This window comes from Gopherus evgoodei, chromosome 14, assembly GCF_007399415.2.
Source record: "Gopherus evgoodei ecotype Sinaloan lineage chromosome 14, rGopEvg1_v1.p, whole genome shotgun sequence".
Lineage (NCBI taxonomy): Eukaryota > Metazoa > Chordata > Testudines > Testudinidae > Gopherus > Gopherus evgoodei.
The window spans coordinates 5317604-5344773 of NC_044335.1; the positions used below are offsets into that span (position 1 = coordinate 5317604).

The window sequence follows — 27170 nt, forward strand, 5'->3', positions numbered from 1 at the left end:
GAAAGAGGATTAAATGAGGGCCTTTGCGTAGCCAAAGGCTTTGTCTCCGGGGACCTCTAATAAGACTAGTGGATACTTACAAATATTGACAAGATTTTTCTTCTCCAATGTTTTCTGAGTCTTGCAAAAAATAGGTATAGCAAAAGTTGCAGAGAGAAGGAAGGGCTTGTCATTGTGTGCCAGGAATGGGATTAAGAACAGACTGTAGGGCTATGGCCCCAGAGTACTGTGTTTGGCATGGCAGAAACAAGATTATCAGATCTGCTGAGCAGTAGCACAATCCAGCCCATGCTATGTTCTCAAAAGAATTATTTATATATTGTGACTTGCTTAAGAATTGCTTTCTGTGTTGGGGAGCGTCCAAACTGTATTCTGTTCGCAAAACAAAATCACACAGAAGTAACACTGGTCAGTGCAAGTCAGAAATAGAAGTAGGGCAAAAACCTTCTTCCAGTATTACTTTTCAGAATTTAATTGGTTTTATTGCCAGCAGTGTCAGTAGTGACTAATGCTCTGCATGTCCACAGTATCTTTCACCTGAGGATCTCAAAGGGATTTACAAAGGTAGTTGTTCTTAGCACTGTTTTACAGCTGAGGTGATGAAAGCAGAGTTTAAGTGATTGACCCAAGATGACATAGGGCAGTGGTCCCCAACCATTTTGGCTGGCGAGCGCCAGCCAAAGGACCACTGCGGTGGTGGAGCACCTGCCAAAATGCCACCAAATTTCGGCGGCGTTTCGGCGGCGATGCCTCTCTATGACACTGCTTGCTATTGACAAGCGACGTCATCGAGAGGCATCCCCACCGAAATTCGGGGGCGACGCCTCTCAATGCCATCACTTGTCAGCAGCAAGCGTCGTCATCGAGAGGCATCCCTGCCGAAATGCTGCTGAAATTCAGCGGCATTTTGGTGGGTGCTCTCCTGGGGGCTAGGATGTGGGTGCATTAAGATGCCCCCCCTAGGCGCCATGGCACCCATGGGCACCGCGTTGGGGACCACTGACATAGGGAATAGGGAATAAATGAAGTTGGAAATTGCAGAGATGGGGAGAGAACGCAGGGGCCAGATCTTTGGGTGTGGTGAAGCTGCTCTTTGGGCAGGACCCCAATCGGGGGAGATGGCTTAAAGACAACTTTGTGCTTCTCCAGTCTTTGAAGCAGGTAGGGACCAGTTCAACCTCTGGCAAAATATGGAGAGACTTCACAGCTTCTCTAACCTTTGCCAGCTGCAACAGCTTCCTGCTGGCCCCCACAACCAGATGAAGAGAGGAAAGCTGCTCTGGGAGTGGTATCACTCAGACGAGGGGATTTTTGGTTTGGTTTTTGAAGTAAGGGATGGTATCTTCAGCTAGTGTCTCCCTACAGGTGAAATGGCCCCAGTGGGTATGTAGGAGGGAAAAGGGGAGTATCAAAGGTCTCAGTGGGAGGAAGCAATGAAATGAAATATTGGTGTGGGGTAGATCTATCTGGGGTGAAGGTCTTCTGAGGGATGAGGGAGAAGAGCCCATCAAAAATTTCAAGAAAAGGAATTCTCTGGCACAAGCAGGGAGGGAGCAGAAAGGCCTGGTTGTATAAACTAGCTAACACATAACTTATTGCAATATGCTTTCATTTTTATCCTACTTCAATGAAAAGAAAATCTCTCTGCAACACTTTCTCATCTTTAGTCACTTTGTTCAATCTGATGCCTTTTATTTCTCTAAAAAAAAAAAAATCCATCCTTGTTTGATGGTAAATGTTACTAACTGCAGTCTCTTCATTCCTTCATTTCTATTGAAATGAGGACTTTTCGAAACTAGCATTACTTTTCACAGATAGATCTCAGTCTATAGCAGTAATAATGAAATCACATCTCCTTTGTTGCATCCATTGTTACCTTTATTGCAGAGTTTTCACGGGGTGGTATTTGACACACCTCAAAACATGCAGGGGTGTCCTGCTGTCTATCAGTTGTGGAAGCAACAGGCTAAAGGACATTACAGGCACGACTATATAAGCAAACAGCATTTCAATACTTCACAGTTTTAAAATTACAAGGCCAAGGACTCACCACGAGAAAAGGCTGGCAATGGCACTGAGGTTTCTCACTCATGTACCGTAAAGGCTGAAAGTCATTGTTATCCATACAATTTGGCTTAACACCAAAGGGTCCCTATTTCCAATGAATCAAGTGAGTACCTTACTGAGGAAGGTTGCAGGGTCAAATTTTGACCTCAGACATGCTGGGGTAAAACCAGAGTAAGCAGTGTGAAGTCAATTGAGTAATTCTGGATTTATAACTGTGTGAGAGAAATTAGAATCTGGCCCACTATGCTGAATCTTCCATTCCTTTAGCAGTTTCTGGGTAAGTTCTGTGGATCTGCCCATCACAGTTTAAATTTGCACGTCTCTGGATGCCCACGAGAGGAAACTGGTGTGGTTTATTGAACAGTAATTATCAGTAGCTGAGACAACTTGTAGCTCTCCTAGATGCTCACTTCCAGTTCAGGCACTATGGTACTTTATTCTAACTAGCTCCGCCAAGGTTTCAGGTTCTTCTAATGAATATTTCGCCATTTTCATCTTCTAGTATCGCTTCAACTCTACTCCTCTGTAAAACAAAGACAAAAAGACGCTGAAAGGCTGAACAATAGCATAAAGCTGTCCCCTGCAGCAACATGTGATCAAATGCTGTTTCAAAAGTTACACTTGCAAATGAGAGAAATGCCAGATTGGGGTGGGGGAGAAGCTAACAGAAAAATACAGACACTTCATTTCTATCTATTTGTAATGGATGTAATGCTTAGAAGGGGTTATTTTGACAGTAGATGTCCTCTCTATATCTGCAGAAAGTCAAATTGAGACAACAACATTCAATGCTCCCTTTACTATCCCACCAAAGTGCCTCAACCCTTTTCTGGAGGAATCACTTCTAGCCAAAAGTTGTTCAATCTCAACATAGATTTAATCATAGGCTTCCCTGCTGACACTGCCAATGAAGGAGTGAATGTGGAGGAGAGGTGTGTGGGAACTCATTTCCTATAGATCACTAAACAGCTCGCAGATGGCAGCTAATGTCAGTTGCTACCAGCCTGAGCTGAATTCAAACCACTGAGCTACAGTGGAAGTGCCTATATTCCATAGAATCATAGGGTGAAATAGTGACACCCTTTAAAGTCAATGCAAAATTCCCATTGACTTCAATGGGGTCAGGACTTCACATTTGGAAATTAAGAGATGGAAAAAATGTTTTAGGTCATGTGGTCCATCCCTCTGCCAGGGCAGGAATCTTTTAGCAATCTATTTTTTGAGAGCTTTGTCCAGGCTAGTTTTAAATGTTCCTAGAGATGGTGCTCTTGTAAAAACTGTGCGAGCCATACTATCGCTTCTTCAGCTGCATGTTTCAGATGAAGGTGAAATGACTAATTTGCTCTTATCCCTGCCCTGTTGCTTGGGGCTTGGAACCATCACCCAGTTTCACTGACACAATTCTGACACAGATGTGGGCATGCAGCCTCTTCCTCTATTCTGACGAAGGGAGGGGCAGTTTCCTGTTTTTGTGCAGCAGTTACACTGATCCAGAATGCTCTCAGGCTGTGGTTCCTTGGTACACATACAAATTCTAGCACTGTACAGTACTTCATGCTTTTGTCTGTTACTCCAGGTTTCCTCTCCCAGCATTAATGATGAGCTTTGGTACTTGGCCCCAGCGCATCAATGCTACCAATCTCCCATTCAGTTGTGTGTACTCCAGCCTGCAAGGGAACCTGGGTTTTTCAAAAAACTCAGTCTTATGACGGCAGGTTGCTGCTCCCAAGTGAATGAGAGGTGGTAGGTACTAGCTGGGGTAGCTAAGGCCAGCCTAGTAAATTGGTACAGTTGCCTGCAAAGGCTGAGATGGGCTTTTCTAGCAGACTATTCCATTATGTTCACATGCTCTCTGTGCTGTAATCTAGTTCCATCTTGCTACAGCTGTGGGACTGTCTGCCCTTCTCAGCACTCCAAGGACTCTGCTGTATCTGGCATTAACATCCCAGGAATCTGCTCAAGGCAGTCAGGAGTAAAGCAGAAAGATATGTTTACAAATGCTGGCAGAGGGGGGAGGGGAGTGCAGGCATGAAAATCAGAGACAAATCCAGTGTAAGAGCCTGTATTTTAGCTGTCACTCTAAAGGAAATGATCTTTAATACACAGCCACAGACAGCAAGCAGCAAATCCACATTGCTCAGTTTTCCAGTGCTTTTGCCACAATTATTAGTTGGGAACTGGGCAAAGATCGTTTATCATTAATGTGTTTGATAGCTAATTTTATGCAGAACTGTAGTGTATTATATATATTGCCATGAGTGACATTAACATAGCACCTTGCCTCCCAAGGGATCCCAAAGTGTTTCACAAACTATATATACCCACCTAAGCTGCACGCATCCCTAGGGTGGAGTGTGCAGCCAGGCAAACAAGTGGTGCTTAGCACACTGAAAAACAGTTGTGTGGGAGATCAGGGAGAGCATTCTGGCCAAGGACAGTGAACCAAAGCCTGCTGAGTCTTATGAAAAGTGCACAGAGATCACTGGTGTTAAAGAGAGCAGACAGGACCTAAGCTTTAAATTTTCATCCGAGAGACTTTGAGATGGAGAGTTCCATGGAACTCAGTTCATCTGCCTGGGACAGCTATGAAATAGGCATTTTGCATGTGGGGAAACCAAGACAGAGTGGTTAAGTGACTTACCCTAGGTCACATATTAAGACATTTGCAAAGCTAAGAACAGAACTCAGATATCCTGACTCTGCGTTCCCTGTTCTAACCAATATAACTTATTTGGTGCTAAACTTAGTTAAATAATATGTATATGCCTCTAGCTACTTCTGTTTATGATCTACAGTTCAACTGGCCATGGGTTACTGAGTACATTCCAAGAGTAACTTGCCTGCTAAGCACTCCTCTCCTTTAAAACTAGAAATGGACAGATAAGATAGTGAAAGAAATCAGTTTAACTGCTGGTATGTGCTCAGACATACCTGAACTCTGTCCAAGTTATCTGCTAGTTTCTGAATGTTCTTTCTGGGTGGGAGAAACACCTCCAGTCTCACAGCGCCTCTGGCAGTTTTCTGGCAGGATATCAGATGGTTTATTTCCTGAGCCTGTGGTGAAAAACAAACAAACCCCAAAAGACCAAAGGATAAAGAAAGCAATCACGTTAGACCAAAATGAGCCAAATAAATCTGCAGGGTAATTGCTGTGAAGTCAATGGGATTAATCTGGCCCTGTGGGTTAAGGAAACTGATCTTCAGACTGTGAAACAAACCTAAATTAAACAAACAAATAAACCTCATATCCCCCCCTCAAAAAATCTTTTTATGGTTCTGTTTTTTTAGAAAGCCTGATCTAACTCCCACTGAAGTCTCAGAGGGTACATCTACACTACGGGATTATTCCAATTTTACATAAACCGGTTTTGTAAAACAGATTGTATAAAGTCGAGTGCACGCGGCCACACTAAGCACATTAATTCGGCGGTGTGCGTCCATGGTCCGAGGCTAGCGTCAATTTACGGAGCACTGCACTGTGGGTAGCTATTCTGTAGCTATCCCATAGTTCCCGCAGTCTCCCCCGCCCCTTGGAATTCTGGGTTGAGATTCCAGTGCCTGATGGGGCAAAAATCATTGTCGTGGGTTGTTCTGGGTAAATGTCATCAGTCATTCCTTCCTCCGTGAAAGCAACGGCCGACAATCATTTTGCGCCCTTTTTCCCTGGATTGCCCTGGCAGATGCCATAGCACGGCAACCATGCAGCCTGTTTTGCCTTTTGTCACTGTCACCATATGTGTACTCGATGCTGCTGACAGAGGCGATACTGCAGCGCTACACAGCGGCATTCATTTGCTTTTGCATGATAGCAGAGATGGTTATTAGTTGTTCTGTACTGTCTGCTGCCATTGTAAATTGGCGATGAGATGACGGTTGTCTGTCGTTCTCTATCGTCTGCTGCTATTATGGGTGCCCCTGGCTGAGATCAGCCGGGGGCACAAAGGCAAAAATGGGAATGACTCCCTGAATCAATCCCTCCTTTATGGTATCTAAAAATAGTCAGTCCTGCCTAGAATATGGGGCAAGTGTACTAGAGAACCAGAGAGCACAGCTGCTTCGTGTCAGATCCCGCAGAAGTGATGCGCTGCATGCCATTTATGGGGGGTGCCCCTGCAACAACCCCACCCGTTGCTTCTCTCCTCCCCCAACCTTCCTGGGCTACCGTGGCAGTGTCCCCCCCATTTGTGTCATGAAGTTATAAAGAATGCAGAAATAAGAAACACTGACTTGTTACTGAGATAAAATGAGGGGGAGGCAGCCTCCAGCTGCTATGATAGTCCAGGCAGGACATGAAGCAGTGTCGGGGAGAGGAACCCAGCATCCCGCTGCTATGATAGTCCAGGCAGTACAGAATTTTTTCTTTACACATGAAAGGGAGGGGGCTGATGGAGCTCAGCCCCAGTTGCTATGATGAAGACGGTTACCAGCCGTTCTGTACCATCTGCTGGGAATGACCGAGAATCATTCCTATTTTTACCCAGGCACCCCTAGCCAGCCTCACCTGAGACCAGCCAGGAGTACTCAGCAGCTGTCAAGCATATTGTGCCGTCTGCCACCGGGGAGGGAAGAGGAGCGGATACTGCTCTTTAATGCCACAGCATCACATCTACCAGCAGCATTCAGTACACATAGGGTGACATTAAAAAAAGTCAAGAAATGATTTTTTTCCCTTTTCTTTCGTGGGGGGGGAAGGAGTAAATTGACGAGCTATACCCTGAACCACACCGGACAATGTGTTTGAACCTACAGGCATTGGGAGCTCAGCCAAGAATGCAAATACTTTTCAGAGACTGCTGTGGACTGTGAGATAGCTGGAGTACTCAGTACCCTCTCCCTCCCTCCATGAGCGTCCATTTGATTCTTTGGCTTTCCGTTACGCTTGTCACGCAGCACTGTGTAGCTTGGAGATTTTTTTCAAATGCTTTGGCATTTCATCTTCTGTAACGGACCTCTGATAGAACAGATTTGTCTCCCCATACAGCGATCAGATCCAGTATCTCCCGTACAGTCCATGCTGGAGCTCTTTTTGGATTTGGGACTGCATCGCCACCAGTGCTGATCAGAGCTCCACGCTGGGCAAACAGGAAATGAAATTCAAAAGTTCACGGGGCTTTTCCTGTCTACCTGGCCACTGCATCAGAGTTCAGATTGCTGTCCAGAGTGGTCACAGTGGTGCACTGTGGGATACTGCCTGGAGGCCACTACCATCAATTTGCGGCCACACTAACCCTAATCTGATATGGTAATACCGATTTTTGCGCTACTCCTCTCGTTGGGGAGGAGTACAGAAACCGGTTTAAAGAGCCCTTTATATCGATATAAAGGGCCTCATTGTGTGGATAGGTGGGTGTTAAATCAGTTTAGCGCTGCTAAAATCGGTTTAAACGCGTAGTGTAGACCAGGCCTCAGAGTCTTTCTATTGACTTCAAGTGGAAGTAGGTCTGGGCCCAAAGCCAGCATGGTTGAAAAGCCCCAATATATGGGTAGGGATTTACTCTGGCTGGCAGAATCCTACTGCTCTATAGACAGGCTTTTAGAAATGACAATGAAAGGCATTAAAAGGTTTATCATGCTATGGAACTGCAAAGAAATGAGTGCTACCCCCGAATGAAACTGTGTACATGGAGTGGGTATTGAAAAATGATCAGCTACGTCCAATCAGAACATGATCCAAAACCTGTCCTTGAGAACAGAGTGTCTTGCCTACTTTGTTACAGGTAACCCCTAAGACTGCTCTAACTGCCCCATAAGGAGAGGACAGAGGAACTGGGCATCCCTTGTGCCCCACACACTGTGCCCCAGCAAAGAGTCCCAGCATGGCTTCTTTGTGCTGCCCAATTTCTCTGCCCTTTCCTTCTCTCTCTCTTTTGTTTTTCCCTCCGATGTTGTTTTGCTTCTCTCTTTTTCCTTGACTTTCCCTTCTGTTGTTGTTGCTGTTGCCCTTTCTCTGGTTTGATATTCCTCCTCATGTGGTGACTCCCCAACCTCATTCTCTCCCCCAGGAGAAGGCTGCACACCCTATGAGCTACTACTGCTGAGCTGAGAGCCATAGGAGCAAAGTGAAGTGGCTCGGGCCAATGGGCTATGCCTGAATATGCAGATCTGAGCATGAGCTGTTCTCCTGGCTGTCTGCTCTAAGGGTCACTGTGGAAGCAGGGAGCTGCCTGACCTCCATCAGTAGCATATGTCCAGAATGGGATTTAGGATCGTGCAGCTTTCTCTGCTCCTCTCCACTTTGCTGTGTTCTATTTGGACTTGCCTGGTGCCTCTGCAGAGGAATCAATTTGGGAGATATTGGTCCAGTTCTCAGATGACCTCACTTCCAATGGATCCCTTGTAGGCAGCTTTAGCAGAGTGTCTCAGACACAAGATTGAAATCTATTTTCCGCCCTGCAGGAGATCCCTCCAGGTCAGGGTAGAGGAGCAGTGTGTAGGAAAGCTTGCCCAGCTGCTGCCAGTCCTTGTTCTGTGCCCCAGGGTCATATATGGACACTAAAATTCACTTTAAAAAAAATCTAAACTAAAGCAAACAAATCCCCTAGCAAAATGAAGATCAATAAAAACATGGCCAAGCACTGTCTTATGTTTAGAAGATGCATCTTTGCACATATTCAGTTGTGTGTTGCCAAGTTTTGGAAATCAGCAAAAACTTACTTCAGTTACTGTAAACTAAAGACCCTCTGGAGACAGTCTGTCTTGCTTTCCAGAGTAGCCTGGGTTGGGGGAGAGAGGCAGTTGGACAGTAGTATAGGAGAAACCCTGTTCCACTGTTACTAACTATAGCATATATTAATTTCAGAGTCATAAATAACTTCAGTACCATGGTTACAGTGCTAGCCAAGTATGATATCATTTAGTTTGGGATTAGGGGAAAATATCTTCCTTGAGGCTCTAGGGTCTAAAATAAGCAACTTTTGCAGAATTGGTTTTCTCACAGGGAATAAACAGAGAAACTCCAGTCTGCAGCTGTAAACTGGAAGTTACTTTAGTGCACTTGATGAGATGTATTGTATGAGATCTATGCTGAGCTTTTAGGACAGGATTTTCAAAAGCACCCAAGTGAGTTAGGAGCACAAAGCCCTATTGGCTTTATTGGTGCATGTGCTCCTAAATCACTTGGGTACTTAGAAAATGCCATCCTTAATGAATGACAGTGTGCTGACGTGATCTTTTCCAACACCAGTTTGATATATGAAGCAACACATAAACCTCCTCCTTCTAGGAGTTAGAATTGTCTAATGACAATTAGAAAGACAATTGTGCAGACAATTTTCATGGTTGCATGCATAAGTGGAAACTACACAAGCAAATAATCAGCTAGAGGAATAGTTGGTTATTTGCATTCACAGTTGTCATGGCTTCACACACAACTGTGGTAGGTTTATTTTAAAACTGGGCATGCAACCACGTGCACGCACAATTCTGCAGGTCCTGGCCAAAATTCAGCAAAAGGATTGTTTTCATTTTACAAATGGATCCTAAATGCATGTTCTCCTGCACTTGAATGTAATGGAGCATCACAAGGACCACAGAAGAGAAAATGGGCTCATTTTAGTGACCAAAGCTGTCTATGGGTTATGTCTACAGTGGAGCTGGAGGTGTAATTTCTAATCAAGCTAACATGCTAAAATCAGCAGTGGAGCCACAACGCCACAAGCAGTGGGATAGGCCAGCTAATTGTGTATTTAGCATCTCAGGTAGCACTGTATTCAGCATGGCTAGCCCATACCACTGCTTCTGCTGATCAATCTAGCAGGAGTATGTCTACCTGAGCTGGAAATTAAATCTCCAGCCTCAGTGTAGACAAACCCTCTAAGAGAAGGCAATATGGAGAAACGGCCATATCTCCATTGTTAAGATTGCAACTGAGGTTCCATTATAATCTTCATTTTCACCCCTTCTCTATATTAGGATGAGGAAAAGTTTGTCAGCTGAAAAAATGGATGATGACTGTTAGAATTTTCCCCACACATTTCAGGATGTTTAATGAAACAGGTTTGAAGGTGCAACTGGATACAAATTTCCTCTCTTTTGAACACGAAGGAGAAAAACTAATATTTTGTTTTTTCCCTTGCTCACTTCAAAATATAATAATTTGTATGCATTAGAAAAGTGACATTTCAGGGTATGATAAAGAAATTATCTTTGCTGCCTACGATTCCTCAGTCCCATCTCGCACAATACTATCAGCCTGGCCTGTTCATGAAAGGTCTTTGAGGTTAACTTACTCTCAAGTTCTGAAATCGGAGTCTCACGTTTCGAAGGCGGTTCCGGGCTTCTGCAGCCTTGAGCAGCCCAATGACCCTGGCTTGCTTCTTTTGCTCTGCATCTCTTTCACACATGGAGTGCTTGTGTGAAATTTTATCCATCATAAGAATGTCTGAAGCCAGCATGGATTTCACTGGTTCCTCAGTGGGCTCAGCAAATGCCAGATACCTCTCTTTTTGCTGTGGAGACACTGCATTTACATCAAATGAAAGTAAACTCTTCCGGGACTTAGGAATAATTGTCCCTTTGTGCATAGTTGTTTCTCTTGCAGTCATCTTTATTCTAGGTTAAGACTGAAAAAGACGAAAACAATCCAGAGTTGTAACAATGTGAGGTGAGGAGTACTTGGTGCTTTGGGAAATCCTACACTCTTCAAGTGGGGAAGCTGCTGAAAGCCCCATCTGGCTTAGGAGGTGTCAGGCTGAGGGCAGGATTCACACTCAAGTTTCTTAGTTAGTGCTATGTAATGGTACCAGTAGGTTACTTAGTATGGTCCAGTAAATAGTGCACTGAACTATGACTCAGGAGATCTAGGTGCTATTCCTGGTTCTGTGGCTGACCTGTTCTTTGACCCTGGGTAAGTTAACTTTGCTTCTCTTTCACCTTATGTCTGTCTTCTCTACTAGGTTTGCAAGGTCCTTGGGAGCAGGGACTGTTTCTTATTGTGTGTCTGTATAGTACCCAGCACCATCGGGCGCCGATCTCAATTGGGACATGTAGGCACTATTGCAAAATACATCTTCATCATAATGGTCTAGCCTTACTTTTTACACATTTTTCTTTAATCTGTATTATTTCAATTCTTCAAACCCTTTGCTCCTCAATGAGAAGATTCAGACACTGTGTTGGCTACTACAACATATTTATGGCTACTCATACATTAAACGTCCAACTGCCTGATCTGTCTTTTTGGTGGGTACTTTTCTCTCTCCTATAAAAGAAAACCATCTGTCTAAGCTACACGTGCATCTCCAATTTCCTTGGCAGCTCTTAAATATTGTACTTGAGTGTTTAGAAATGCTCAGTGAGTTGCTCATCACTGCTGTTGTACTAAAAGAGCCAATTGTGGGGTCAGGTCAGTCCCTTTTGTTTTCCAGTATTTACTATTCTAAGTTCAGTTTTAATGCAATCTTAGAAACATTTTAGACCAGCCCAAAGGCCCAATGGCTGTGCTCTTCTGCACTCCTATGTAGGACACACATTGAGCTTGGCAGCACTACAGAGACATGTATTGGACCTCTGCAATTCATGTCACTCACTGATCCCCTTGGTTGACTAAGGACTGAAGTTTTCAAGCTATGAAGTGAGTCCTTCTTAATCTGGAAGAATGGGGTCTTATCTGAATTTGGGTGTGTAAACTGGGCAGTAAAATGGGATGTTGGTCAAGGATCTAAGGATCCCTGGGACAAAATGTTTTAAATATGTGTTTTAATAGTTCATGTCATAGCTTGCATCAGCTTGTCAGGTACATCCTGATGGATTTCCCCCCTGCTTCATCAGCACTCTGCAATCTGTACAAGCTTGTATTGATGGATGGATACAGGGCATCAGATCCTCAGCTGCTGTGAATCATTGTAGCTTCACTGAAGTAATGGAGCTACCCCAATTTACATCAGCAGAGGAACTGGCCCAGGAAGGATTTCTGGAACTTCAGTTCAGTTTTAGGCCAAGCACTGAGGTAAACAACAGCCATCTAGAATGCAGTGTGAATCAAACACATGAGTCAAAGCCTCAAAAGGCTGTAATTACATGTAAAACATACAAATCAGGATTTAGATAATCCTGTAGATTAAAAGCAGTGAATAAAGTACAAGACATTAGACATCAAATACAGTTGTGAAAAGAAATTTACAATATATCTACCTGTGATAATAATTAATAATATCACTTCTCAAACACCATACGTATTCAAACTATTCCACAAACATGAACTGATTGATGATCTTTCAAACAACTCTGTGAGGTTGGCAAGCATCATTATCCCTACTTTACAGAGGGCTCAGAGGTTAATTGACTTGCTCAAGATTATACAAATCAGAAGTGGAGTTGGGATTACAACTCAGAAGTCTTTACTCTAATTACTAGCTAACGCTGATATGTATCTATGGTATTAATAGGAGCAGGTAGAGATGCTGTGCTAGAATACTTGACTTAGAGACTCCTCACTTTTCAAAGAACCCACCATGAATGAGAAGCTCTCATGTTTAATGGGTTGAAAAAGAAGTTCAGAAAAACTGGGATATTTCAACAACTTCTGAATACAATTTGAATCAAACAGAAGCTCTGATATGTTCAAGTTAATCCATAACTACTAAACCCAATTCACACATTTATGCAAATGTTTCATAATGAAACTCTTCCAGTTTCAATTTTTATATAAAATCTAGTTGAATTTGGAGCTAATCTGGGCCAGTTTATGATTCCAGGTGAGAATCATACCAAATACAGTGATTTTCTATGGTTTTGACCTGAAACCAGACAGAATGGGGCAGTTTCGGGTGAAACATACAGTGAAACTGAAGTAGGCATAAAAAAAGGGGAGGTGTGCCCATGAACCCACATGTCAACCAGAAGTGCAAAATGTTTTACACCAACCCATGTGAACCAAAACTAGCACACAGCTCCATAATGAACAAACAAAGGGCAGTGTTGATTAGTGCTCATTTATTTCCCAGAATGTGGAATTTTTCCAGCAATTTGTGCCAGTCTGCAGTAACCCGAAGCTATTCTTGTCACAGGAAATAATGTCGGTAAGGAGGAAGTCTGCTTCTGGTGCAGACAGCCGTGTGACTAGAATGTAACAAGCCTTAGACCCACTTACTGTATGCAGATCCGGAAGTTTATTTCAGAAGAGCCATTTTCATTAAACTTTGTTTTGACTCACAAACAAACAAACTAGACAATCCCCATTATATTGAGAACAAGAGGCATATCCAGAAGTATAAGGAGGTATATAATAGATTCTGTTGCACTCCTTTAAATTTACCTATATGCAGATACTAATGTGCAAGTGAGTGTAAGGAAGGTAAAATGTTTTAATTTCCATGCTAACATGGTGGAAGAATGTTTAAAGAGGTGTAAGTTACTGTGGAGTGGGGGCTACTTTTCTTACTTATTTTACACCTATTGTTTGTAGTAGTAACAGGAGCAGTTGAAGGTACTGTGCTAGGATCCTTGGCTTAGAGCTCCCACTCTTTTCAAATGAAGAAGGCTCAATATACTCTAAGTGGGCTAAATTCAGATATGATTTGAGGATATACCACAGATGGGAATTTAAGTCATTAAGTAAGTCCAAGGGAATCTAATTACGGTAGTCCAAGTGTGAGTAACATGTATGTTTAGGGAAACAAAAGAAGGGGGCAAGTTACAATTTAGATGAGTAAACTCACCTCAGAATTTGGCCCTAGGACTTGAAGGAGCAGCCTACTGTGTCTGTATACAGGAGTTGAGTCCTAGCAGTAGCAGAAGAGTTACATGGTAGTTTCAAATTACTTTATAGTAATTGGCAAAACTGAGTGTGGTGGAAATTTTGTAGTAGCAAAAGGTGAAAGAGAATTCCTTGGCAAGATAAAGGCCAATACTTTTGCAGTCAGTAAAACCACTGAATTATTTAACTCTGAAAATTAATTCCTATTCATGTAGTAACAACATAGCTATGCTGTATCGCATATATACATATGTATATATACACTATATATTCTGTAACAGGAACAATGTATTTTTGCTATACCTCTTGTATCCTGTGTATGCTGAACCTGGTCATATAACAGAAAGTTAGAGGGAAATATTCTGACGTAGAAAGAAACCAGTCTGATTCCACAGAAGACTGCTCAGAAAGTCTTTTTTTTTCTTTTCTTTTTTTTAAATAAAATAAGAAGTTAGAGGAAAGAGAGAAAACAAAATGGACTTCTCGAAAGGAAGACTCCTTTCATTTGTACTGCTCATATAAAACCATGGCAGGAAATCACACAGGATGCAACTGACAAGAAGAGGAACTTGTTTTGAGGATGGTAGTGGATACTGCAAATGGGATTTTAAACACATACAAGTCTTTTTCTTGTTAATATATCATTACTTCCAATGCTTTCTCGATCTTCTGATGCCAGAAGAGCTATGCATATTATGATGAACTGTTTGTTGTTTGAAGACTTTATGCTTATGACCAAAACTAGATAAGCTGTCTTGTAATATATTACTTCAGAGTTTTGCTCTTGCAAAACCCTGTTCAGGAACTGAAACTTTTGAAGTCTAGCTGAGAAATGTGGTGAAGAATCCACCCACTTTGAATTCTCTTTGGCTTACTATACTCCATGTGTGAAACATAGAAAATAAAGAGAAGGCAGGAACTCTTGTGAAAAAAGGGCAAAGTTCACAAGTCCTTCAGAATCCAAACATTTCCCTTGCCATTACACCTTTACCCCAATATAACACGACCTGATATAACACAAATTCGGATATAACACGGTAAAGCATCGCTCTCCGGGGGGGCAGGGCTGCGCCCTCCAGCGGATCAAAGCAAGTTTGATATAACGCGGTAAGATTTTTTGGCTCCCGAGGACAGTGTTATATTGGGGTAGAGGTGTATTAAGCAATAATGTAACAAAATTATCCATTTTTACAGAGGTAGTTGGCTTGTTTCTTTCCCATGCATTATTAGTATGATGGTTCAATGGTTACTGTACTTCGTGTATTTACCTTAGTGGAAGTTGCATGGCTAAACCTCTGTTTTGAAAGCACAGAATTTTTAGAATATTATGAGAGAGATTATAAGAAAACATTGCACATAAGTGCATGCACAATTACCATGGTTGTTTGTGTAAGTGCAGTAGCTGCACATGCAGACAATCAGTTTCAGATACAAATGGTTGTTTGTGTGGTCAATGACTATAGTTGTATGTACTCTCACAGTAACTGGGCACACAACTGATATATGCAAATACAGACACATATTTTGCATGTCTATTTACATATACATGTGTGCAAGGACTTCAGAAAACATACTTATGTATTTTTAAATAAAAAATGTAGGTCTCAATACAGATTTTATTTTCCAAGTTGCTCTACTATCTAACTAATTTCTCTCTAATAATATTTAGTCAATGTATATAGTTATGTAACGTAAGCAGTTTTAGTTTACAACATGAATGTTGCTAAGAGTCCTGTGGCACCTATTAGACTAACAGACGTATTGGAGCATGAGCTTTCATGGGTGAATACCCACTTTGTTGGATGCATGAAGTGAGTATTCACCCACGAAAGCTCATGCTCCAATAGGTCTGTTAGTCTAATAGGTGCCACAGGACTCTTTGCTGTTTTTACACATCCAGACTAACACGGCTACCCCTCTGATACTTGACAACATGAATGTTCTTAACTATAATTATTCAGATGTATAAAAACTTCATTTCTTTCAATTCCCTTAAATAAAAAGTCACACTCATTTAGATCACAGAAATACCTTGAAAATCCAATCACCAAGCATAAACTGTTGATTAAAGTTTTATGATGGTGGGCCTGGATGGTTTATATGGCCTCTGACAAAGACTTTCACCTCCAGGTCACTAGTACCCATCAAATAGAAATTCAGGAAACTGAATCCACAAGACATAATATAGCCAGAGTTGGTACAAGTCTACATGTTTATGTATTTTAATTTTCTAATGATACATATGTGCCAAATCTCAACCTTTGCTATAAGACTGAAATATATCTGTCCTCTAAGAATGCCTGTAAGTTGGAGGGATGTTTCCAGAGTCCTATAGAATAAACTATGAATGTGCTCAATGTTATAGCCCTAAAGACTCCATGAGCCTTTTCAAAAGAATAACAGTTCACTGCAATGTCACTGGCCCAAAATGTCCCATCTTTGTTGTAGAGTGTGCTGCATGCCAGCTGTCTGCACTCCATCCCAAAGAGTCTGCATGTCACCGAAGTGACTTGTTTGTAGCACAGCAAGAATGTGCTTTGAGATCTTATATGGTGAAAAGCATTGTATCAATAAAATAATATTAACAATGATAAAAAAATAATAATTAATACATTTTACTAAGAAAGACCTCTAGGCATCTAATAAAATATAACTATATGCAACATCTGCTAAAGAAAGGACACATAGCCTAACAAACATCAATTGCAATTCTTCATTTTGGGTTCAAGGTGTCCACTTCTTTGACAGGTTTAGTGAGGCTTAAAACACATATTTCTCGACCTATATAATGGCTGCACTGTGCGGTTTAATGCTTAGCCACTTTCTTAAGAGGAGGTCAGGTTTGGTCACTGGTGTGTATTCCTGTGGTCCTAGATAAGACAACACTGGTTTTCCTGTCCATAACAATTAAGACTGCAAGTCAAGTCCCTCTTTCTGGAGGTATAAAAGCATCACTCAGACTCACCAGATTAAATTGCCACAGAAAGATCTTCTGTCGGGGTTATTTCTGTAAACTCTTTTATAATGTGAGTGAGATAGGCTGAGCAGTGGTTCAGTGGGAGCTGTGTGTCCTCGGCAAGTCTCAAATTCTAGCCCTATACACATAGGGCCAGATCTTCAAAAGAAGTCAGCTCCCATTTAGGCACCAAAATAAGTGTCCAGATTCTGAAAAGAACTCAGCTATTTGGGTGTGAAAATATGGCCAGAAGGGTCACAATGGGAGCTGCTGGACATCGAACCCTGGTATCTTCTCTGGAAACTTTTCAACAGATCTGGGCAAAACTTGAAGCTGGCTAGCAGGTATTCATTAAAGTGACTGACTCGTAAGTCCTTTTTCTCCCCACCCCGTCGCTAATGTTTAGTGTCAGAGGGGTAGCCGTGTTAGTCTGGATCTGTAAAAAGTGCAGACCCAGCTGATACAATGACATACGTGGATACAATAGGATATGTGGATACAACAGGAATCCGCCTCATAAACAACTTGAGCTGTATCTGAATCAAACCATATTTGAGATTCAAAGAAGTCTGGAATTTTTTCCTACTTTTTTTCTTTTTCAATGTTATATGTTGCTCCCACATCAATAGAATCAGTAAGGCTGCCAAGGTATCTGCATGCCATCTGACCCAGCTGAGCCCAGGCAGTTCTCTTGTGTGATTTGTAGCCTGTTCTCCAGACTGCAACGGTTTGGAACTGGGATATGCTGTGACAAGCGTCAGAGAAACATTAGAATTTTTGGCAGGTGGTGACCCATTGGCTGAAACAGAACAGTGGGATCTGCAGTCTCTGTGCAAAATATAGCACCTGGGGAGCTGCAGCCTCTGCAACACCCTGCCTGTCTAGCTACCTAGTTGTACCACACCCATCACCATGGCATCTGGGACCAGGGCTGCACACCAGCAGCATGAGGGGAGAGCCACACCCAGCTCTGGAAAGGTGCGGGGGGGGGGTTCAACAGGAGCCATGTGAGGGGCTGTACTAGCCCCTGGGATTGGTGTGGAGCCTGTGATGGGAGAGCGGCTTGGGGCTCTTGCTATGCCCAGTGGGGAGGAGGCAGGGGTGCCCTGAGGGGGAGCTGGGAGACTAAGAGGCAGCACTGAGGGCAGGATGCCCTGGGTCTGTGCTGGGGGGGCAGAAACTGGGGGGGGGCTGGGGTTGCGCTGGGGGCAGGGATCGTATGGAGGGGGGGCTGGCCCTGCGCTGGGGACAAGAATCTGTGGGAGGGGGCTGGGGCTGCGCTGGGCGCAGGGACCCTGTGGAGGGGGGCTGGCGCTGCGCTGGAGGTAGGGACCCGGGGGGGAGGGTTGGGGCTGAACTGGAGGCAGGGACCCTTGGGGGGGTGGAGATGCACTAGGAATGGGAGGGGGGCTGCGCTGGGGGCAGGGACCCTGGGGGGGGGCTGGGGCTGCGCTGGGGGCAGGGACCCTGGGGGGAGGGATGGGACTAGGGCTGCGCTGGGGGCAGGGACCCGGAGGAGGCTGGGGCTGGGGCTGCGCTGGGGGCAGGGACCCTGGGGGGGGGCTGGGGCTGCGCTGGGGGCAGGGACCCTGGGGGGAGGAACGGGACTAGGGCTGCGCTGGGGGCAGGGACCCGGAGGGGGAAGGATGGGACTGGGGTTGTGCTGGGGGCAGGGATCGTATGGAGGGGGGGCTGGCCCTGCGTTGGGGACAAGAATCTGTGGGAGGGGGCTGGGGCTGCGCTGGGCGCAGGGACCCTGTGGAGGGGGGCTGGCGCTGCGCTGGAGGTAGGGACCCGGGGGGGAGGGTTGGGGCTGCACTGGAGGCAGGGACCCTTGGGGGGGTGGAGATGCACTAGGAATGGGAGGGGGGCTGCGCTGGGGGCAGGGACCCTGGGGGGAGGGATGGGACTAGGGCTGCGCTGGGGGCAGGGACCCTGGGGGGGGGCTGGGGCTGCGCTGGGGGCAGGGACCCTGGAGGGGGGCTGGGGCTGCGCTGGGGGCAGGGACCCGGGGGGGGGAGAGATGAAAGAGGAATGGGAGGGGGAGGGGGCGGGGAGCCCCGGGGAGTCTGGGGCTGCGCTGGGGATCGAGGGGGGGGTCGGATCCAATCTCCCCCCCACGCGGAGCCCGCTCTTACCCCTCCCGTCGCGTCTCCTCTTCCCGCCAGGGCCCGGCCCGGCCTCGCTTCCCCCTCGCGGCCTTTACAATCGTTGCCATGGACACGGCGCTGCCGGGCAACCCGGCCAAGCGGCTCCGCCCCTCCGCCTCGCTCCCAGCTCGGGGACCACGTGACAGGCAGACGGCGGCCGGAGGGGCCGGGGCGGGCAGCAGCTCCCCTGGGTGTCGGGCGTGTGGCGCTTCGCCTGCAGGGAGCGCGCGCTCAGGGGGTTGGAGGAGAGCTGGGTTCGAGAGCAGCGCGGCGGTTGCAATGTGGGGGTGGCTGCAAACGAAGACTGGGGATAGAGCGGAGCAATGTGGGGGTGGCTGCAAAAGGAGAGGGTCTTCCGGGCAAGAGCCGGGGTGGGGGCAGAGCAACATAGGGCCTGGAATTGCAATAGCAGGGGTAATGCCCGCAGGCTGGAAGAGGGGATGGAGGCAGAGGTGCCTGGCACACGGAACTGAAATGCTCGCGTGTCTTTGCAAACTAGGACTGGGGGCGTGTGCAGAGAAGTATGGGATCTGGGATTGCAATATGAGAGGGTGCAGGCCAGGCCAGGGCCGTGTTGGCATTGCTCGCTGGAGGCCTAGGGCTGAAATAATAAGGGGTATTGCTGGTCCAGTCTGTGGGGCTTTTGCAGGGCTATATGGGGAGTTTGCACTGCTTCTGCTCATACTGTGCATGTCTCCACCCAGTGCTAGAAGTTCCTTAATTTGTGCGTCTTGTAAGTTCTTGGGGGGCAGTGACGCTCTTTTTGTTGTGTGTTTGTACTGTCCCTAGCACCATGAAGCCCTGGTTCCTGATTGCAGTTGTGAGGTACTACTACATTACAATTGATACATAAAGGCTAATTGTATACATATCTAACCTATGCAGCTTGGCAATCTTAGCTCTGCTACCCTCACCATCCTCCGCCCAGCCCTACTGCTTTATGTTCTACTGTTTTCACCTTTTGTTTTAAATTAGACTGTTAACTCCTTGAAGAAGGGATGGTCTCCAACTATGTGCCTGTAGAGTGCCAGCCCTAGCACAAGGGGAGTCCATGCCTGATTTAAGCCTCTGGATGTTGCTGCAACAACAGTGATTTTCACAAAGATGCAGTGTTTTCTTGGTCATCTGTTGGATAGTCATTCTACTTTTTCCCACTGATGGAGATATAATCCATTATCTTCTTGATTAGCTTGCTGTGTATTAGAGTCTTCTAGGATTCCTGAGCACAGGGGTAGACAACCTAGCACGCACACTGCCCACGTCCTGGCCACCAGTCCGGGGGGGCTCTGCATTTTAATTTAATTTTAAATGAAGCTTCTTAAACATGTTAAAAACCTTATTTACTTTACATACAACAATAGTTTAGTTATATATTATAGGCTTAGAGAAAGAGACCTTCTAAAAATGTTAAAATATATGACTGGCACGTGAAACCTTAAATTAGAGTGAATAAATGAAGACTCAGCACACTTCTGAAAGGTTGCCGACCCCTGCCTTAGCAGCTCCCACTTACAGAAGTTGGCTCTGTACAGCATTTCAGGTCATCTGATAGTAACATGGGACCAAATGAATCTATGGTGTATCTCACTCCACTGACATCAGTGAAGTTATATTAGGGATGAACTTGGCTCCTGGTGTTTATGATAGTCACTGTTTGTGTCCCCTTTGAACGAATCCCAGCCCTTGTATTTTTCCTGTACATGTTAGAATTGCAGACAAATGAGGTGCATAGCAGGGGAATGACATTTCTTATATCAGCTAAGTGCTATTTTATAACAGGACAAGTGATACAGTGACACTTCAGAAAACAAGTGATGAAGAACATTGCTTCACGAGCCCCTCCTTTTTGCTCTAAAGAAAACTTTTTATTGCCCTGTCTTTCCATTCCAGCAGTTTCTTCTGCCAAATTGTAGTGTATATAATATACCACAAATGTAGAACAACTAGTTTTACCAGAACAGGTGTAAAATTGCACTCATTAAAGGAGCACATTTATTTGAAAAATGCAGTTCTTAGGACTTTGTAATTGCTTGTTAGTGAAGCGATTGCTTTGACCTTCAGGGACTGATGTGGTATAATATGCTGATTAATAGTTTTTAGCAAGAAAGAGTCTGTAGAGGAAAACATCTTGCCTTTATTCAAATAATTTCAAGAGCATTCTTACCATTTTCACATATCTTACTGAATAGATTTAATGAAAAATTCCCCTAATTCTAGATTAATGAATTGGCCACTTGGATCACGTTAACACCAGTCAAAAATTTTCTTTTGTGATGTCCTGATGATAAAGGTAGAGCTCCAACTATCATGCATTCCTGGGTTCATGTCTCATTCATTCAGTTTCTGGGAAGGCAGGAGTACATAATTTCTGTCAGCAGCAACCCCCCTCATTTATTAAGAAGCATCATCTGAATTATTGGTCCCTAGTGGATTTTTTTGGAGCAGCATTTAGTAAAAATGTCACAGAAAACATAAGCCAATAGTACATAATGGGAAGGCTGCCTGTGGCACTGTAATTTCTAGGGCAGCAGAATGTTGTGGATCTAAGGGTTTCACAGACTCTGGCTTGCAAAGGAGTTTAGTCCCTCAACACTAGCTTCCAAACTCTGAAATGTTCAAGTGAGCAGGTCAGTGTGTATGACTTCTGTACTGGAACACTTGCAGTATGGGCTCGTATGCCAGTGAAGTGAGGGTCATGCTACATATGTGACTTATGGCTCTGGGAAGCGACCTAGGCTGTGTCATCACATATGTTATTTTGATCACGTGCACAGAATAGTGCAATAAAAATCTGACCATAACTGTTCAAATAAACCCTTAAAATCCAGTTTTGCCATGTGTTTCCTGGTGCTGTGCTTGAGAAGGTTCATGCCTGTATCTGTATTTCTGCTCCTTCTTACGGTATTAGAGATGATTGGCAGCCCTTTATGAATGTCTCGTCCTAAAAGTGCTTAGGAGATTGCTCTTCCGCAAAATTACAAGAGTACTCTGAATCATACCTGCAAAGAGTTACAAATGGATCTCATAAACCTGAGTGACCGGGCAACAAAATGGCAGATGAAATGTAATGTTGATAAATACAAAATAATGCTCATTGAAAAAAATAATCCCAACTGCACACAAAATGATGGGGTCTAAATTAGCTGTTACCGCTCGTGAAAGAGATCTTGGTGTCATTGTGGATAGTTCTCTCAAAACATGTCCTTAATGTACAGAAGCAGTCAAAAAAGGAAACAGAATGTTAGGAACCATTAGGAAAGGGATAGATAAGACAGAAAATATCATAATGCCACTATATACATTAATATTGAAATTCTGTGTGCAGTTCTGGGTGCCCCATCTCAGAAAAGATATGTTAGAATTGGGAAAAGTACAGAGGAGGGCAGGGGAAGTGATTAAGGATATAGAACAGTTTCTGTAAGAGGGGAGATTAAAAAGATTTGGACAGTTCAGTTTAGAAAAGAGACGACTAAGCAGAGATAGTGTAAAGGGCTATAAAATCATGGACTAGTGTGGAGAAAGTGAATAAGGAAGTGTTTTTTGCCCCTTCGCATAACACAAGAACTAGGAATCATCCAATTAAATTAATAGGCAGCAGGTTTAAAACAAACATAAGGAAGTATTTCTTCCCATAGCAAGCAGTCAACCTGTGGAACTCATTGCCGGGGATGTTGTGAAGGCCAAAAGTATAACTGGGTTCGAAAAAGAATGAGATAAATTCATGGAGGACAGGTCCAACAAGGACTATTAGCCATGATGGTCAGGGATGTAACCCCCATGCTCTATCTGTCCATAAACTTCCAGCTGCCAGAAACTGGGAGATGACAACACCGGTAGATCACTTGATAATTGCCTTGTTCTGTTCATGCCGTTGGAATGCCTTTTGGAAGACAGTTCACTGGGCGAGATGGACAATTGGTCTGACCCAGCATGGCTATTCTTATGTTCTTATATGCCTGTTTTTGAAAGCTACCCTTTTTGTACACTCTTATTAGGGTGACCAGATGTCCTGATTTTATAGAGACAGTCCCAATTTTGGGGTCTTTTTCTTATATAGGCTCCTATTACCTCAAACCTCCATCCCGATTTTTCACATTTGCTGTCTGGTCACCCTAACTCCAATAAACAGCTAATATTTGTGTTTGCACTAGTTAAAAACAAACAAATCATGTCTATTGGTTCAATGGCTGTCTTAGCCATTGTAATAAAGTCTATTTGAGATAGGGAGAATGAGGAATAAGAGGGATTTTGACATTTATTAGTCAATGAGAAATGCCTGGCGGTAAAAAATCCTGCTTTTTGACACAACTGCACTGTTAATGTTGCACAATTAACTGCGAACAAAGTTTTAAAAAGCTGGTAGGGGCCATGTGCAAATTTCCATACCTTAATCAATGGAGAGCTACATTTGGATACAGCCTCTCAGAATTAATGCCACGGCCAAGGATTTCTTGAGTCAACAGAATGCATGTCAGAGAGGTGGGGTGTTGGACGTCCTTGCTCCAGTCAGGTCCAGGGATAGATTTAGTTAGATGCTGTTGAAAAGCCATAGGGAGGTTTGTGGGGAGATATCCAGATTTCATTTAACTGAAATCTACCTGGGAGTTTACTGCTGCTGCTTCCATACTGCTAGAGAGGGGGAAAGGACAAATGCAGAAAAAGAAAAAACATCTGTTAAGGTTGGACTTAACTATATTACAGTTTTATTATAGAACACAAAAAGAGGGTCTGAAAATAATATTATCGATTATTGAGGGGCAGCAGAGAGATGCACTGTTTCTGGGGGAGAACTTGGAGACATTCACTCTCAGGGAGGCAGAACTCCTCTCCCAGCTCCTTTGGGCACCATGCTGCTATACTCCTTTGTAGGGGTGCTCTCCAGCCTCTGCACCCGATTCCCCACTTTGGGAGCCAGAGCAGGGGTGGAGGGCGTGGCCCAACCTCCTCCCCAGTCTTCTCCCTGTTTTGGGGCAGTCTGCACCCCCTGGGTACAATCCCTGAGTTCTGCAGAGTGCAGGGCCTGGAGTTATGTCTGTCACTTCTCGTGTCCTCCTGCATAACTGTGAATCTGTACAAAGGCCAGGTACAACTGGGTCATAGAATCTCAGTGAACTGGAGCACTTGATAACCTGAACGTTCCTAGCTCAGGGTCAAACACTGCTGTCAGCTACCCCTTGGGTAAATCTGGAGTTACTCCAGTGGTTTCTGACCCTCACTGGATCCATTTCTGCCCTCACCTGTTAGCTTCTCTCCCTCCTACAACCTGGAACCAGAACTATTCAAGAGTCACTTTCTAATAGACATAGCAGGATTCTCAGGGTACCACATCCAGTTATGCCAGATAGTAAGCAGTGAGGGCCAGATTTTCTGTGGGAACCTGCACAGTTTTGAGCACAGGTGATTGCATGAGCAAAAACATGCATTTGCCTGCAAAACAAAGGTGCTCCCAAAGCTGGTGCTTGCATTTTTCAAGGCCATTGAGAATCAGCTCAGAATATGTACTGCCACCTAAACACAGGATGAGAGACAGCAGTTAGTAATGAAGCAGAAGGTGGCAGCGAACAGTTTATTAGTGAAAGAAAGCACTGAGGTTTCCAGATTAACATTTTGACCTAATCACAAAGGGAAAATTTTGTGATCAGAGTTGCCACTTGACTCTGTTTGACAGATGAAAGGGGATGTTATTTGTTGTTTTATTTCATGAAGGTACCACTTAAACATTATTTCTCCTTCCACTGCTGTGAGTTACTTTGATGCCCAACCAAATTAATGCTCCTGGGAATGACTCCCGTTCTGGGCTACAGAGTCCCTGTCACTTGCAAAAGTGACTTGCACAATATGCAAGGTGGGAAAACATCCACATGGAAAACATCCATGTCTGACTGAACATCCATTCCCTATCTGACTGAAATTCAAGCCATACAGAATCTGCACAATGTTGGTAGGAATTTGCTAGTCCCACCATAAATGGTTTGACCATTCCTGCCTGCCCAGTTTCCACACCCTGCTCCCTCCTAGAATATGAAGAATATTTTGTACTTCTGAAGGACTCCACTTCCACCCCTGTCCAGCTTGGGGGTCCCAGGTCACAGTCACCAGTTCTTTGCCTTTATATAGTGCCTTTCATCCAGAAGCACTAGGCCCCTCAGGAGCTGTACAGAATATGGATGAAATCCAGGCCACCCTGAAATCAATGTGAGTTTTGCCATTGACACAAGTGGGTGCAGTATTTCATCCTGTCTGTACTAAATATTCATACATAGGGATCACTTCATCCAACGAGTGCGCTTCTCAGTGTCTGCGGATATACATACGTAAGGGCTCATCCTAAAGGGTAGTGTGTACCTTCAACTCCCACTGAAGTAGGGGAAATCTCATTGTCCCTACTAGGTGTTGCAAAACCAAAGCCCTGTGACAGAGTTCTTCTTCTTAGCGTATGCACAACGTGTCTCAGGGGGCTTCTGACAAGGATTCATCATCACATTTGGTCCGCTGGTTGGATCAGTAGCTTCCCCAGCTTGGGCTGGGTACTGACAGGCAGTGCGACGTGAATGCTGATCCCTGCCTCCTGTGGCAGAGTTAAAAATATATCACTCTAACGGGGCAAAATATTATTAAACAGGAAGTCAATCTTTTGCATAGTTCTCTATTGGAAAGTAAGCGTTACTTCCAATGATAGTTTTGGAAATTGCAAATGCTGTCTCCCAAGGTCTGGAACAACACAGTGGATGATTTAAAATGCAGATGTATGTGCCTCTCCGTATAATCTCTTCACTGCTATTTATTCAGAAGATTAGCTGAGTGAAAAAGTGTTCTAAATAGGCTAGCCCTCTCATCCACAACCAATGAGTCAGGCGTGCCGGTGTGTGACATACATTGGTCTGGGTTCCAGAAACAGCTCTCCAGGATGGTGGCTGATTTTCAGAGAAGCACAAATGATCTCCTTGTCCTCCAGAGGCTTCCTTTTGAGGTGATAGGTTAGCATTCAGGGTACCAGAAATTTATTCACCATGCCAGACACTCAAAGAGCCATTTATAAATGAGTCTCGACTGCCACCTGGTGGTCAGATACTCCAAAATAAACCAGTGCTGGGCCAATGAGGAGCCTTCCCCACTCTTCCCATCTCACCCCATCCTCATGGCTGGTGAAAATTAAAGGAGGAACGGAGATGCTGTTTGTGAAGGGTACACTGAAAAGCAATGCAAGAGCGACACCTGCTGGGGGAGCTAGTCAACCTCTACTCTCCTGGCCCTGCCTCCTGCTCAGTGCTGCTCTGAGATCTAACTAGCGTTCATTCTTATCTGGACTCCATCACTGTAAGTAGCTGAGCACCTCATAGTCTTCTGTGTATTTCTCTTCACAGGTAGGGCCGTGCTATTATCCCTATTTTACAGATGGGGAACTGAGGCACAGAGAGGCAAAGGCACAGATTTTAAAGGTGTTTAGACATCTTTCTGCAGCTGTAGGTGTTGAAATACCTTCAAAAACCTGGCCTAAGTAAGTTGCCTAGGACACGCAAAGGAGTCTGTGGTGAAACAAAGGATTGAACCCTGATCAAGCACTGAATCTTCTTTCCTCGTTGATCATGGCACACTAGCAAGGAAAGCAAACACATGTCAGTCATGTGGCTGTTTTCAAGTGTCTAAGGCCTTGTCTGCACTGAGGGTTTGCCCTGGTTTCAGCCAACAGTGGCCCATTGGTATAGCTGCACTCATGACGACCTCTAGTATAGATAGCATGAGCGTCTGAAAGCCATCATTTGTATCAGTGCATCTCCCCTTGCCTGCCTACAGCTATTTGCTCCTTCCCCTCTGTCACAGATATAGCAGTTTCTTGGGTGTTCTCCTCCCCTCATCCCTCCACTTGCCCCGGTGATGCCATCTTTTGATCTCCCTTTTGCCCACTTGTACTCGTCTCCATAACTTCTCACTCTCCTCTGGCTCCTTCCCGTCACAATACAAACACATGCTAGTCTCTCCCATCTTTAAAAAACCCAGCCTTTACTCCACTTGCCTCTCCAGCTACCGCCCCATCTCCCTCCACCCTTTCACCTCTAAATTCATTGTAGGTCTCTTTATAATTGCTGGCTGGAGTTCCTTTCCTCCAATTCCATCCTAGACTCTCTCCAATCTGGCTCCTGCTCCTTGCACTCCATTGAAACCACTCTCACCAAAGTCTCTAATGACCTCTTCCAAGCTAAAGCTCTGAACCAATTCTCCATCCTCATCCTCCTTGACCTGTCAGATGCCTTCAACACAGTCGATCATTCTCTTTTTGAAATCTTGTTCTCCACTGGCTTCC

At 44.5% G+C, this 27170-nt stretch overlaps 1 protein-coding gene across 3 annotated transcripts; it reads right to left on the reverse strand.

Moving 5' to 3' along the window:
• Positions 1 to 1806: 1806 nt before the first annotated feature.
• On the reverse strand, positions 1807 to 19013 carry LKAAEAR1 (LKAAEAR motif containing 1). Of its 3 annotated transcripts, none has more exons than XM_030533764.1 (4): positions 18857 to 19013; positions 10296 to 10617; positions 4999 to 5121; positions 1807 to 2590 (listed from the first exon to the last, which is right to left on the reverse strand). In XM_030533764.1, the coding sequence occupies exons 1-4, from the start codon at positions 18934 to 18936 to the stop codon at positions 2528 to 2530; spliced, it is 588 nt and encodes a 195-aa protein (XP_030389624.1). In that variant the 5' UTR covers positions 18937 to 19013; the 3' UTR covers positions 1807 to 2527. The 3 variants fall into 3 exon arrangements, with proteins under 3 accessions (XP_030389624.1, XP_030389626.1, XP_030389625.1); XM_030533766.1 differs by having other exon boundaries at positions 10296 to 10628; positions 18857 to 18899; XM_030533765.1 differs by lacking the exon at positions 18857 to 19013 and adding an exon at positions 14066 to 14184.
• Between the last annotated feature and the right edge of the window lie 8157 nt (positions 19014 to 27170).